Source organism: Pteronotus mesoamericanus, unplaced genomic scaffold, assembly GCF_021234165.1.
Source record: "Pteronotus mesoamericanus isolate MK-2021 breed Mesoamerican mustached bat unplaced genomic scaffold, CSHL_Meso_final contig_100, whole genome shotgun sequence".
Classification (NCBI taxonomy): Eukaryota; Metazoa; Chordata; class Mammalia; order Chiroptera; family Mormoopidae; genus Pteronotus; species Pteronotus mesoamericanus.
Genome location: NW_026554999.1, coordinates 18,136,018 through 18,147,948, shown reverse-complemented (window position 1 = coordinate 18,147,948; position 11,931 = coordinate 18,136,018). Strand labels below are relative to the sequence as shown.

Here is an 11,931-nt window from a genome sequence, read left to right as displayed (position 1 = left end):
ATCCGTGGCATTCCTAGAATGGCTGGGTGAGATAAGGGCTAGGTCTCCGTTCAGAATAAGGGCTCAGGGAGGGGCCAAGGATAGGTAGGACTCCGTCTGTGACCTGGGTCAGGGCTCAGTCTGTGCTCCCTGAATCAGCTTCTTGATCTAGCTTAAGCTGTTTTTCACAAACAAAATGCAAATTAATTTGTTACTTTCCTGCCATAAAACCTTCTAAGAAACAAAACAAACGAACAAATTTCAATGGCTCTCCCTGACCTTCAGGGTTACGAAACAGGACAGGGGCTGCTCTGCGCTGCTCTCGCCTTTGCAGTCCCTTCCATGCAGCTCTCAACCAGGCCGGTGAGCTGCTCGCAGACTCTGAAGCGCCTGGCTCCTCCTGTCCTTTGTTCTTCAAGGCCATTTCCCCCATGGGACTAACCCTGCTTCTCCTCAGTGTTGTGTAGGATTTAGAAGCTGGAGCTCTAAAGTCGAGCGAAGCTGGGTTCAAACCCTTGTTACCAAACAGAAGACCTTCGTCTACCCAGCGAAGCGTGGCATAGGATGTCATCTCAACCTCACAAATCACTCAGGCTCAGAGGAGAAGCAAAATATGAAATAGTACAACATGTTCTTCAGCTCCAGGGCTGCTGCCCAATCTGGGGCTTTGTGGCCCTGAATCCAGAGTGCAGAAACAGTAACGTGTGACAGATGGGAGAGATAGTCCCCCATGCACAGGAGAGCGTGGAGGGTCAAATCTAGAAAGTAACCAGTGAGCAGAGGGTAAGCCTCCCTTGACTGGAAGCAGAAGAGTCAACAAGCCAAATGGTGTCCCCATCCATGGCAGGCCCTGATTCACTTCCCCTGGGACAGGACCAGTGGCCCAGCCTTAGAACCCAGGAGGGCATGCCATGTCTGGGTGTAAATAGGGCAAGGAAACTGTCCCTTGAAAGTGTCAGATGCATGCAACAAATTAAAGGAAACTTTGTGAGCCACCCTAGATAACGTGGATATAAAAAGCGGACACAACGGAGGAAAGACAACTTTGCAGATGGCCGCCTCTGCTGTCAGTCAAGGACGAAAGAGCCCTGAACTGGAAAACCTGAAGGTTCTGCCCTGCCTACGGCTGTTGCTGTGACGCTGGCCAGACACCATGCCCCACCTGGGCCTCTGTCTTCTCCAGCTGTATAGTCAGAACAGTAGACTGTGTGCTAAAGAGCTCATGGGAAGACGGGAAACAGGAGTGATCTGTGCAAGGTTAGGGGGTCAGAAAGGGCAGGGGAGTGAGAGGCAGATCCTGGGCCAAGGCAGGAAAGGGGCTCTGACTGGGGAGAGAGGCCTGAGAGGCCTGAACTGTCACTGATGAGGTTTCAACAGACAGGGTTGGGCATGAGAGAGCTTAAGGGACCAGCCCTCCTCCATCTCGACGCTCAGCACATTTCAAATTAATAATTAAAATGCTTCCTGTCAGGTTGCAGCCTGACCCATAATTAGAGCAGTTCTAGGCTTCAGGCAATGGTGATGAAAACAGTTCTTGTTAGAAAGGACTTTTCTGAGGACGAGTGGGATGAGAATAGAACTTCCTCCCCAAATTCCTCCGGCAGGCCCTCCCCCGCATCGGCACTCCAGACAGGGAGGACAGGGGTTCTCCCTCTAGCCTGGGAAGGGGCCCGGGGTAGGCAGCAGCATCGATTTCCTCACCTGCACAGGAGGAGTTTGGACAAGGTGCCATTCCAGCTGACGTGAACAGGCAGCACAGGGGTTTGTGCAAGAGAGGCAGGCAGGGCTCCTTGGAGTTTCAAAGGGCAGACAGATAAGTCTGGGGACCAGCTGCAGATCTAAACCCTACCCCCAACATGTGCACACAAGGTGCTGCTATCAGAGCCTTTCCTCCTAGGGCTGCTGGGGAAGAGCTGAGCTTGGCCACCAACTGTTCAGGGGTCAAGGCACCCCAGCCCCCTCCCCACCAACCCATGACATCCACCCCTTCCTTCCAGAGCACAGCCTTTCCCCATTCCTAGCAAGAAGATGGGGCACTGACCCAGGAGTCCTAGCTCCCAGCTCCTGGGCTTCTCAGTTGCTCAGGGGCAGAGATTGGAGGTACTGTCCATGGTTCTAGAGAACCTTGCAGTTCTGGGGCTCCTCCGTTGTCAGTTCTTCCAGAGCCTCAGCCAGTCCTCTCACTCCCTTGGCCCCTTCTCTGAGGATCCAGTCTTTGAGCCCTGCCAAGTGTCACACCTCCTCACCTGTCACCAGGCCCTCCCCCGCCCCCGGAGACGGAAGGGATCCCCACTGCTTAGCTCATTAAGGGAGAGCCCTGTGTGCCCACCCTCGGGCTTCCCCCTGTGAGCCTGGCTTGAGGAGCTTGGGAATCAGAGCTCATGCCAAAGTCAACCACTAGAAGAAAATCATTTTTAAAGCAATGTTGTGCTACCTCATTGAAGTTGTCTTCATAAATATTTTAAAGGTGTTTATTAGGAAAACCACAGGAGCAGAGAGGAGGCTGCTGAGGCGGGGAGGAGAGGTGCCCTGCAAGGTCTCCGCTGCCGCCGCCACGGCCACCAATAAAATCTTTACTCCTTCAGAGGGGCTGACGCTGTGGGGGTTGCAACAGGAAAGAGCCCACTTTGGGGGCTGCACCACCCCTTGCAGGAGGAGGCTGAGCAGGTATACATGTTGCTGTCCTTGGCTTGAACCCCATAGGGCTATATAACAGAGTCCTACAGACATGGCGCTGAGCCAGGGCAGAGGCTTTCTGGGTTCTCCTCTGAGCTTTGCTCCCAATTGTTGGGCAGTTGCTCCTCTTCTCTGAGTTCAGTGATACAGTGGAGAAGAGGCTCGGGGTCCCTTCCTGGGCGACATTTCTAGATTTGTGGATGCTGTCCTTTGCTCTCCTTTCCCACTCCCTCTTCTACTCCCCTTCCCCAGCTCACAGCTATCCAGGGCCTCATCAGACCAGGAGCAGCAGAGCCGGACAAACACTTCCGGGAGCATCTTGGCCTGCCTCACCCCTCTCCAGCCGTCAGGGAGAGCAGACTCGGGGCCTGGGGAGGGGTAAGATGGCATGTGGCCCTCACCGGGTGGCTCAGTTCATTGGAGCATCCTCCCATACACCAAAAAACTGTGGGTTCAATTCCCGGTCAGGGCAGGTACCTAGGTTAGAGGTTTGATCCCTGGTCAGGGCTCATAAGGGAGATGTCTGATCAATGTTTTTTTCTCTCACGTCGATGTCTCTCTCTCCCCACCCCTCCTTCCTCTCTCTCTAAAATAAATTAAAACATATCTTCAGGTAAGGATTAAGGAAAAAAAAAAAGAACGTCGACTGTCTGCTGCCCCATCTTCCATCCGACGGGGCGGGGCCGGGAGGGAGGCACCTTGGCCACCTCAGACACAGCCTGCGTCCTTGGGAAAGAGCCTCTTTCCCTTCCTCAAGCCAAAGCCAACAAGCCAATTAAACCTGAAGAAAACAGAATCGATCTGCAGGCTAAGGGACGACATTGATCTGCTCGGCTGGTCCCCGGGCGCCATGGCTGCTTCCTTGCGTGCCCGGAGCTCCTCTAGTGCTGTGGTCCTCCGAGCAGAGAACCATCCCCCCATCTCTATCCTACTCACCCCACTTCTCCAAACACCCTGTCTCTCTGCCTATCCCCCCTCTACTCGTCTCAGGGCAAATCTCTTTGCTTTGTTTGGACTGAGCCTGATGCCATATGCTCAGATCTACCTGTTTGCACTGCATTTTAAAAGCAGGTTGGGCTGTGCCACGGAGCCTCTGTCCTCTGGATGATCTCTTTCCACCTCAGTCAATGAGAGAAGTGGGTACTACTCTTGACCCCATTTTACAGTTGCCGCCTGTAAGGTCTCAGAGCGTTCAGCTCCCCAAGGGTTAGCAGGTAAGTGTATCCTACGCAGAGTACATGCAGTGGGCAAACAGAGCTTAGGGAGTCTTCTCTGGTAAATATTGTATAAATAGAGAATGACTTGCAATTATTATATCAATTCTTTATGGGCAATAGGGGTTTCCAAGAGATTTTAGAAATAGATTATTGCTTTAAATAAGTGTGTAGTATGTGAGAACATGGGTCCCTTTTCAAGCTCGAATTCCCCCTCCCACCCTGTGGCAAGACAATGAAGCCCATCTGTAACTGGGCTGTGGGACGTTGGGAGCCTGGCCCGTTCCTCCATCGAGGAATGGCCAAAAGGGAAGTGTTCTCCCTGCGAGGCCAGCTTGTAAATAGCTGGCACCTTGATCTCACACAGTTTGCGTGCAGGCACGTCAACCTGCATGCCCGTTTACTTTGTTTTCTGTTCTCTATTCATCCCTGTCCTGGGAAAGCCTGTGTTGTGGAGACTTCACCAGCAGCCTGCCCCTGGTGCACACAGAAGTCCTGATAAACTCACAGCCAGTCCTCTGGGTTGTATGCCTCTTTGCATACAAGCAACATGCTGAGGTCTTTTTGGACCTCGGCTTTTTGCATAACAATAGGTTAAGCTTCCTAGGCTGCCTCATTCCCATTATTCACTTGTGGGGAAATCAAATTTTCAAGTGGCGGAGCAGAAGCAAACTTCAGCCTGGTCCTTTTCATTCAGAGACTGGATGAATGGTGCTTACCTGCTTGCACTGGGCTGGCAGGGGGCAAATGCAGACCTGCTCTGGGGAGATGAACTCCCAGATGACAGTGAAGGAGCCAGTGCCTTGTCTGCCAGTGAAACATCAGGTGTAGTCAGAGCCCCGGGTGATACGCAGGAGGGCATGTGTGGGATTTGCATGGGCACAGGAGACAGAGTGCAGATCCACGAGGGGAAGAGCTTGAGCAAAGCCTTATGACCAAGACTGGATGTGGTCCATGCCACTTCTGCCCTCTGCAGGGTACCTCTACCTCCTTCTCCCTCATCCCCCATCCTCCCAACAGAGTAGAACGCACCCCTCTCCCAGTACCTCAAAGCATAGTCCGCAAACCTCTGAGGTCCAGATTCCCTCGCTGCCAACACATTCTCTTTTAGGGCTGACCCAGATCCTCCTGGCTGCAGTGGGCAGGGGGACACTCAAGGGGACAGCATGGAGAGAGACACCAAGGCAATCAGCACCCTAGCTAGGCTTCCGGGTCACCAAGGTCCTTGGCATGGTCACACAAGGAGGCTAAGTCCCCTCCGCAGCTTGGCCAGCTTCAGGTTTCCATATGCATGCTCGAGTTGCCATGATGAACACATAGGCTTCAAAGCAATTATGAAAGCTAGAGAGGAACAAGAAGCAGCTTGTTCATTTATTAGCAGCAAATTACACTAAATATCTTAGCAAATAAGACAAAATGTCAGTTCGGTGGTTGGCAGAGACGCATGTCAGTTCTTGCTCCCAGCCCCCCACAACTGGGAGTCACATTCTGCAGCAACTGTTTAGGGGAGAATATTGAAACACAGGAGGCAGGAAGGGAGCCTGAAGGCTTGTGAATTATGGGACGAGTGGGTAAACCCCAGCTACATAAAATTTGAGCCTGAGGAAGGACTAGAGGCCAGAGACCCTGCAGGAGGGCAGTGGGGGCAGTGGTAGAGTAGGGAGGCTCCGTGCGGTTCACTCTCTATACAGCAGGGCCACAGAACAGGAGCGGTCCCAGGGTACCCTGGAGCAGAAGCGAATTTGAGACAGGGAGGGAAGAAAGCAGGAGGAGAGTGAAAGCTGCTTTCTTGAGCCTGAGACTGACGGCTGCCAGGAGCAGGACAGATGGTCCTTGCCTCATGGAGAGCATAGTGATGGAGGGAGGGAGGGAGGGAGTGGGAACCAGGCACATCTGGCGGCCTGGGGATGAAACGGGAGAGAGACACAGGGAGAGAGGGAGGGGGAGGGCCACTCATTTCCTAGACTGAACTGAAAGGGACTGAGCCTTGGTCAGTGACACGCATCCTTCCCCGCTCCTCCAGAGCCTGGGTGCCTGGTCTGACTGAGGGCAGGGACTCAGGGTTCCTGGGCCCCACAACACAGAGAACAGGCCCCCTCTCTTTTCCACAATAACCATATTCGTGCCCCTCAATCTTCCTGGCATCTGCATTTTCTGTTCATCCTTTAGTGGGAAAACAAACACATCTTGGTCTGATTCAGTGATCATTGAGAACAGTTGGTTGATCTGAGGTGCCTGGTCTCCAAGATCTTTGTCCAGGGTTGTCCCCTGAATCCTATTTTGCATTAGCTTGTTAGGCTGGCTAGAGCTCCTGGGGTATGCACATGAAATATTTAGCCGTTACCTCAATCAACTGCACCAGAACTTCTAGGGATGGAGCTCAGGTACTTCTATCATTAAAAAATCTCCTAAGTGATTCTAATGTATAGCTAGGGTTAAAAACCACTAGATTAATGGGATCCAGAGCTGTGTCACTAGGAGCATGGCACTCAGGGTCGAGGAAGTGAGAGGCTGATTTATTATGGGCTAAAATACTATAATCCACACCAGGGCCTCACCTAAAAAGGCAATAAGGAAACATGTCCAGAGAATGGCAGCAGGGGTGGGAAATCGTGTCAGCTGAGGGAGGGTGAGGGGAGAGGGCTCTTTTGCAACTCCAATGCTAGGGAAAGCCTGGGAACAAAGGCCACCAGCACTCTTTCGCCCCATGAGACCCAGGTTTCTTGTGCTCTAACAAGCAGCACCTTATTCGTGGTGAAATAGTGTCACCATAATTACCTGGAGCTAAGGGAGCCGAATAGCAGGTTAGGAACATCCTCAGACGCAAGAGCAAATGATTTAACTTGCTCTGAGGCACCTGCACCCAGCAAGGTGCGGAGGAACCGTCCCCATCCATTCTGGTCAGGTGTTCCACATACTCCTGATAGAGGGCTCAGCCCAGCCCCAGCACACACTCAGACCACCGCATCCAGCAGGAGGCAGGCACACGCCCCTCCAGGACTGGGGTCCCAGAAACATGACGATAGCTCCCTGGGAACTGAGGCAGCTGCTGAAGGGAAAAGTGTCCAGAGTGAGTGGCAGAGAGAGAGATGATCCACACTCTGTCTCAGGCTCCACCCCTCAGGCCCCTGACCAGCTAGGGTGGGAGTTCCCAGCACCCTTCCAGCCCTGTCCAGAATTGGTTTTGTTCATGGCCCTGAGTGTTCTTTGCTTGCACATTCTTGCTGCCGCAGAGACTGACTAAAAAAGGCAGCCCAAACCATCGTCAACTCTACCAACATTTAATATGCACAGGGCTGTGATCTCAAGATCCCACTTTTTGGGCTCCACCCTGTAGAAACCCTAGCACAAATCTGCATTATTTATATGCAAACTACATATAGGAACTGGCAAAACATAATCTAGAATAGTGGTATTAATGCCATGAGATACTATGTAGCCACTTAAATAGAATGAGGGAGGTCTTTGAAAGGAACTAGACACAAAATAGTATATGCTATAGGATTCCACTTAGGAGCAAAACGAATGCATGATGAAAGCAGCCAGAATAGTATCTGGGGGGAGGGGGGTGCTATTGACTGGGAAGGGTCACAGGGGAACTTTCTGGATTTGGAAAGTGTTTCATATCTTGACCTGGATAATGGTTAGATGGGTGGAGATACTTGCGCGAAAATTCATGGAGCTATACACTGAGGGCAGATGTCTTTTAAACACTAGCTGCATGTTACACCTCAATTTCAAATGTAAAGAAACAGGAGAACTGACTTGGGAAAATGGCAAAGAAAACCCCTCCTGCAGAATGATATGTATGACTTCATGTTTATAAATGCGTAACCTGGGGGAAAGTCTGGAAGGACAGCAAACCCTTAATAGTGCTTCCCTCTGAGTAGGGGGACTGGAGGTGAGGACAAACACTTTACACGTATCTCTACTGTTTGCATTTGTAGCATTTGAGTCTGCTGCGCCCCACCCCCATCTGTTCTGGCTCCTCACTCCATGTCAGCCTCCCGCTTCTCTGTGGGTTCTCTGCCCCTGGAGGCCTGGGGTTTGGCTGCTTGGGGCAAACTGTTGGCTCCCTGTCTCAGTTTAAGATTTGGGCTTTCCAGCAGGATCTGTGGACCTTACCCACCTCTTATCAGCCAGGGTCTCCGCTCATTGGTCCATAAGGACCAGCATCCCACTCAAGAACCACCTCCTGGTGTGAGCAAGGTCAGGCACCTCCCACTGAACAGACCCTGGGGGAGGCATCATTCCTGTGGGGGGCATCCATGCCTGTGAGCCGCAGAGCGCTCTGAAGGAGGAAACACGCAGGTAGAGAGAGGCAGGACCACTTGGGGCCCTGGCCATGCTGTTTTCACTCCCACCCAGGACCCTCCCTCTGAGTGGTCAGATACACTAATGGTCTCCATGGCCTCGGTTACAAATGGTCCTGGAGGTGAATTCCAGTCACACCCTGAGCCAAGCAAACGAACCCTTGACTCCTGCAGGCTACAGCTTGCTGCACTGTGAGAATTATTTCTCCACTAAAATGCAGGAGTTGGAGCTTTGCCCAGAAAGGCAGCTAAAAATACTGCTCTCTGGGGTACTTGTCACCAGGGACTTAGTGGCCACCTTCCTCATCTCTCAGCCCCCTGGGCAAGTCCCTCATCTGCCAGGGCACTGGCCCAACCACTTGATACAGTATCACATCTAAGCCTTAACCCAGCCCTGTCAGAAAGAAAAAGCACCAGTAATCATACCTGTTCTACAAATGGGCAACCTGTGGTTCAGACAGCTTGTTCTGGGCTACGGTGCTCTAGCTACAAAATTGCCTAGGGCGCAAGAGTGTGCAGCCTCGACTGCAGGGAAGGAAAGATAAGCCCTCCTGTGTGCCCAGCACTTTATAGTTTCCAGTGTCTTCTTATCATTGCTTGTCCATCCCTCACAACCGTCCTATGAAACAAACTAGTATCATCCCACCTTATAGGTGGGGTTGAAGCCCAGCGAGGTGAGCAAACCCCAGGTGGGGGTGGAAAGCAAAGGCAGACTCTCACAGACCTTTTGATCCTAAAAACCAGTGGTGGGACTTCAAGCAAGGTGACCGTCTCACTCCCAGGGCCATCTACTTTAAAATAAGTGCTCCAGTTAGTAAAGAATGTCACATACTTTTCAGAAGAGGGCTCGTCACCCTTACTTAATGGATAAGAAAATTAAGGCCCAGAGATATGAAGGACATGGTCACAAGTAGTAGTGGAGCCAGGAACAGAAGTCAAGTGTCCTGACCCCCAGCCCCAGGCTCCTCCTGCCACCCCAGGGCCTGCGGAACTCTGGGCCCAACTGGCTGGCACTGAGACTCAGTCCTCCAGGGGCAAAAGCACAGTGTACTCAGCAGGCTCCCATGTCCCTGAAACTGGTTCTCTGGACGCCTGCTTGCCTGCCATGTTCAACCCCTCTTCTCAGTCTTTGGAGGTGGAAAGTGGTGAAAACCTCAGGCCCACTGTACGTATTAAGTAAGGCCCAAGGAAGCTACAGGCCTTGCTCGGGGTCACGGGGCAGAATGAGGTCCCGGACCTCCGACTCCGGCATGGTGCCACCTTCCCCATCTGTAAAACGGAGCATTAGCAGGTGCCCTACACAAACGTAAGGTTGGAGTCTCACCAGACATAGAAATTAGAGGATGTTGGAGGAGCAGGTAGAACCCCACACAAGGACCAAAGGGCCTGGCTCTCTGCACAGCCAACTTCACTTTACCAAGAGGGCAGCTGAGGCCAGGGAGAGGGCCACACACCTCCGGAGACCCAGTGCTGTAAGGGTGGTGAGAGAAAGGAGCCTCGGCCTTGATGCCCAGGAAGGAATCCTTCCCGCTGAGCCCCGACGCCTGCCATGTTTCCACATGCTTCACAGAGAAAAAGCTTTCTACAAAGGCATTTATTTTTTTTCCCCAAAGCCCCTCCCCCACTCACCCAGTTAACAGAATTCCTCAGAGTTCCACATTTAAATTAGAAATACCCACATCTTCCATTGCTGGCGAAGGGAGATATGTCAGTGGGAGGACATGGGAACTTCAGAAGTTTACACAACCAGAGGCGGGGCCTGCCAGAGACAAGCCAGAGCCGGCTGCCCAGCCCCGGAACAGCACCATGGCGGGGGATAGGAGGGGCGATATCCCTACCCCCCGAGGTCCCAGGCTTCCCCTATGCTGCACTCTTGGGGTCTGTTGGGGCTTGGCTACCTGCCCGCCTCCCTGCTCACCCTGGAAAGGCTCTTTGAGAACCATCAGCTTCTCTCCAGGTAAGGACTAGGGGTGGGATGGAGGTGAGGTACCCAAGTGGCTGGAGGCACAGAAGAGAGGACCAGTAGGGAACAAGGCAGGAACCCCTCTCATGAACTGCTATTTCCTCATGGGTTTCTGGCTGAGAGGCAAGCTCCCTAAGGGAACGGCTTGTCTCTTCAAAGAGGGTTCCCCACACCTGACACGGTGCCAACACCCCACAGGTGCTCAGCGAACATCATTTGAGTGGATAAACAAAAGGCAGAAAAAGCAGACGGACAGAAGCTGACCCTCAGAGACCCAGTGTGACCAGCACATGCCTCCCATGGGGACAGTTGGCACAGGGGGGCTCATAGGGCACATCCCAGTGCACCGTGGAAGAGACGGGACCAGGGGAGGTCTGAATGTGTTCCAACACGTGCCCCTGGTGTCTCTGCATGGCTGGGGCGGGCTCCTGTCTTCACTTTGAGGGGAAGGCAAAGGCCAGCACTGGGGCTAGCACAGGAGAAGGCAGGAAAGGCACCGCTAGACTCAAGGAGACGCTGAGGCTGCAGTGTCCCACCTGAGGATACGGGACTACAGGCAGCTCCGGGAAGGCGGAGAAGTGATAACTAGTGTATCAGGGCCACTGGAGAAACAAGGTAGGGGTGACTGTGTATCATGTCTTTGGAGAAGTAAGGCAGAGGGTCAGTCTGAATATGTATCCTCCGGAGGAAAAAGGCAGCCGGACGGCCCCTGTGCATGTCCACTGGAGAAATGTGGTAGGTCATCTGCGTATTGTCCATAAGAAATAAGGCAGCAGAATGACTCGGGAGTCATGTCCATTGGAGAAATGAGGCTGCGGGTGGTCTACGTGTCACATCTTTTGCAGAATGAGTAGACCCACCCAGGGTGGGAGCCACCTGTTGGGGGCAGGGAAGCCGCCACTCAGTGCTCACACTGAGGTCCCAGTGCAACCAGAGGTGGGAGCCCAGGGCAGGGGCAGCAGCGCCCTGGTCCTCGTAGTCAGGCTATCTCTTGTCCGTCACCTGCATTTCATGATCAGAAGAAAAAAGGAGAGAAAAGCATTAAGTGCAAGAGTTCTACTCTTGGGAGTATGCCAGAACCCCAGGCACATGGTAATACACTTCAGGATAGGGAGTGACCATGAGTGGGCCCAAAAGTCCGCCCTGCCCTGAGGCCCAAAAGACATAAATACAGGAACTGGGAGTCAACCAGACCACAGGGGCACCTGAGGGAGGCTGCCCAATGCTCACCAGCCCTTGTCACTCCCCATGGGTCTACTCACCCCAAACGCTTCCCTCCCACCAGCCCTCTGCCTGGCCTACTTGCTTCCTCTGTCAGTAAACCCTCTCCAACTTCCCTTTGCCACAGATTTCCCCAGCAGCCATGCTGTGGGGAGCCGCCTTCCCCAGCGCTTTGTGTCCACCTAGACGGTATGCTACAGATGCACAGCCCTGGCCTCACCCCTCGCTGGCCTGAATGGAGAGTTTAGAAGGAAGACTGGGGCATGTGTGACCCCGCCCTTCCCTCTCCCATCCTTTGGGGGCCTGTCTGTCGGGAAAGAAGCTCTCCCTCTTGGGGCCTGCCCCTGTGCTTGCGCAACAAGTCCAGGGCCTGGGGCCCAGAGGAAAGCTAAACACAGGGAAGAACACCCACGAATCCCTAACAGGGACACCAAGGTGACCTGAAAAAGACTTAAGGTTCCATAACGTTTGGCACCCAAACTTGATTTTCTAAGTGGAAGCCACTCAGGTCTAGTGGCAATATTCTGCATCATGGAATTATCTTTTTCAATACACACACAGAAAT

At 52.9% G+C, this 11,931-nt stretch overlaps 1 protein-coding gene across 1 annotated transcript in view; it reads right to left on the bottom strand.

The window, feature by feature from the left end:
* Nucleotides 1-9,843: 9,843 nt before the first annotated feature.
* Nucleotides 9,844-11,931, bottom strand: part of CD276 (CD276 molecule) — a 28,634-nt gene continuing 26,546 nt past the window's right edge. Inside the window, exon 8 of the mRNA XM_054565065.1 lies at nucleotides 9,844-11,147. Within this exon, the coding sequence (XP_054421040.1) occupies nucleotides 11,125-11,147 (23 nt within the window). The 3' untranslated portion in view covers nucleotides 9,844-11,124. The remainder of the gene's footprint in view (nucleotides 11,148-11,931) is intronic.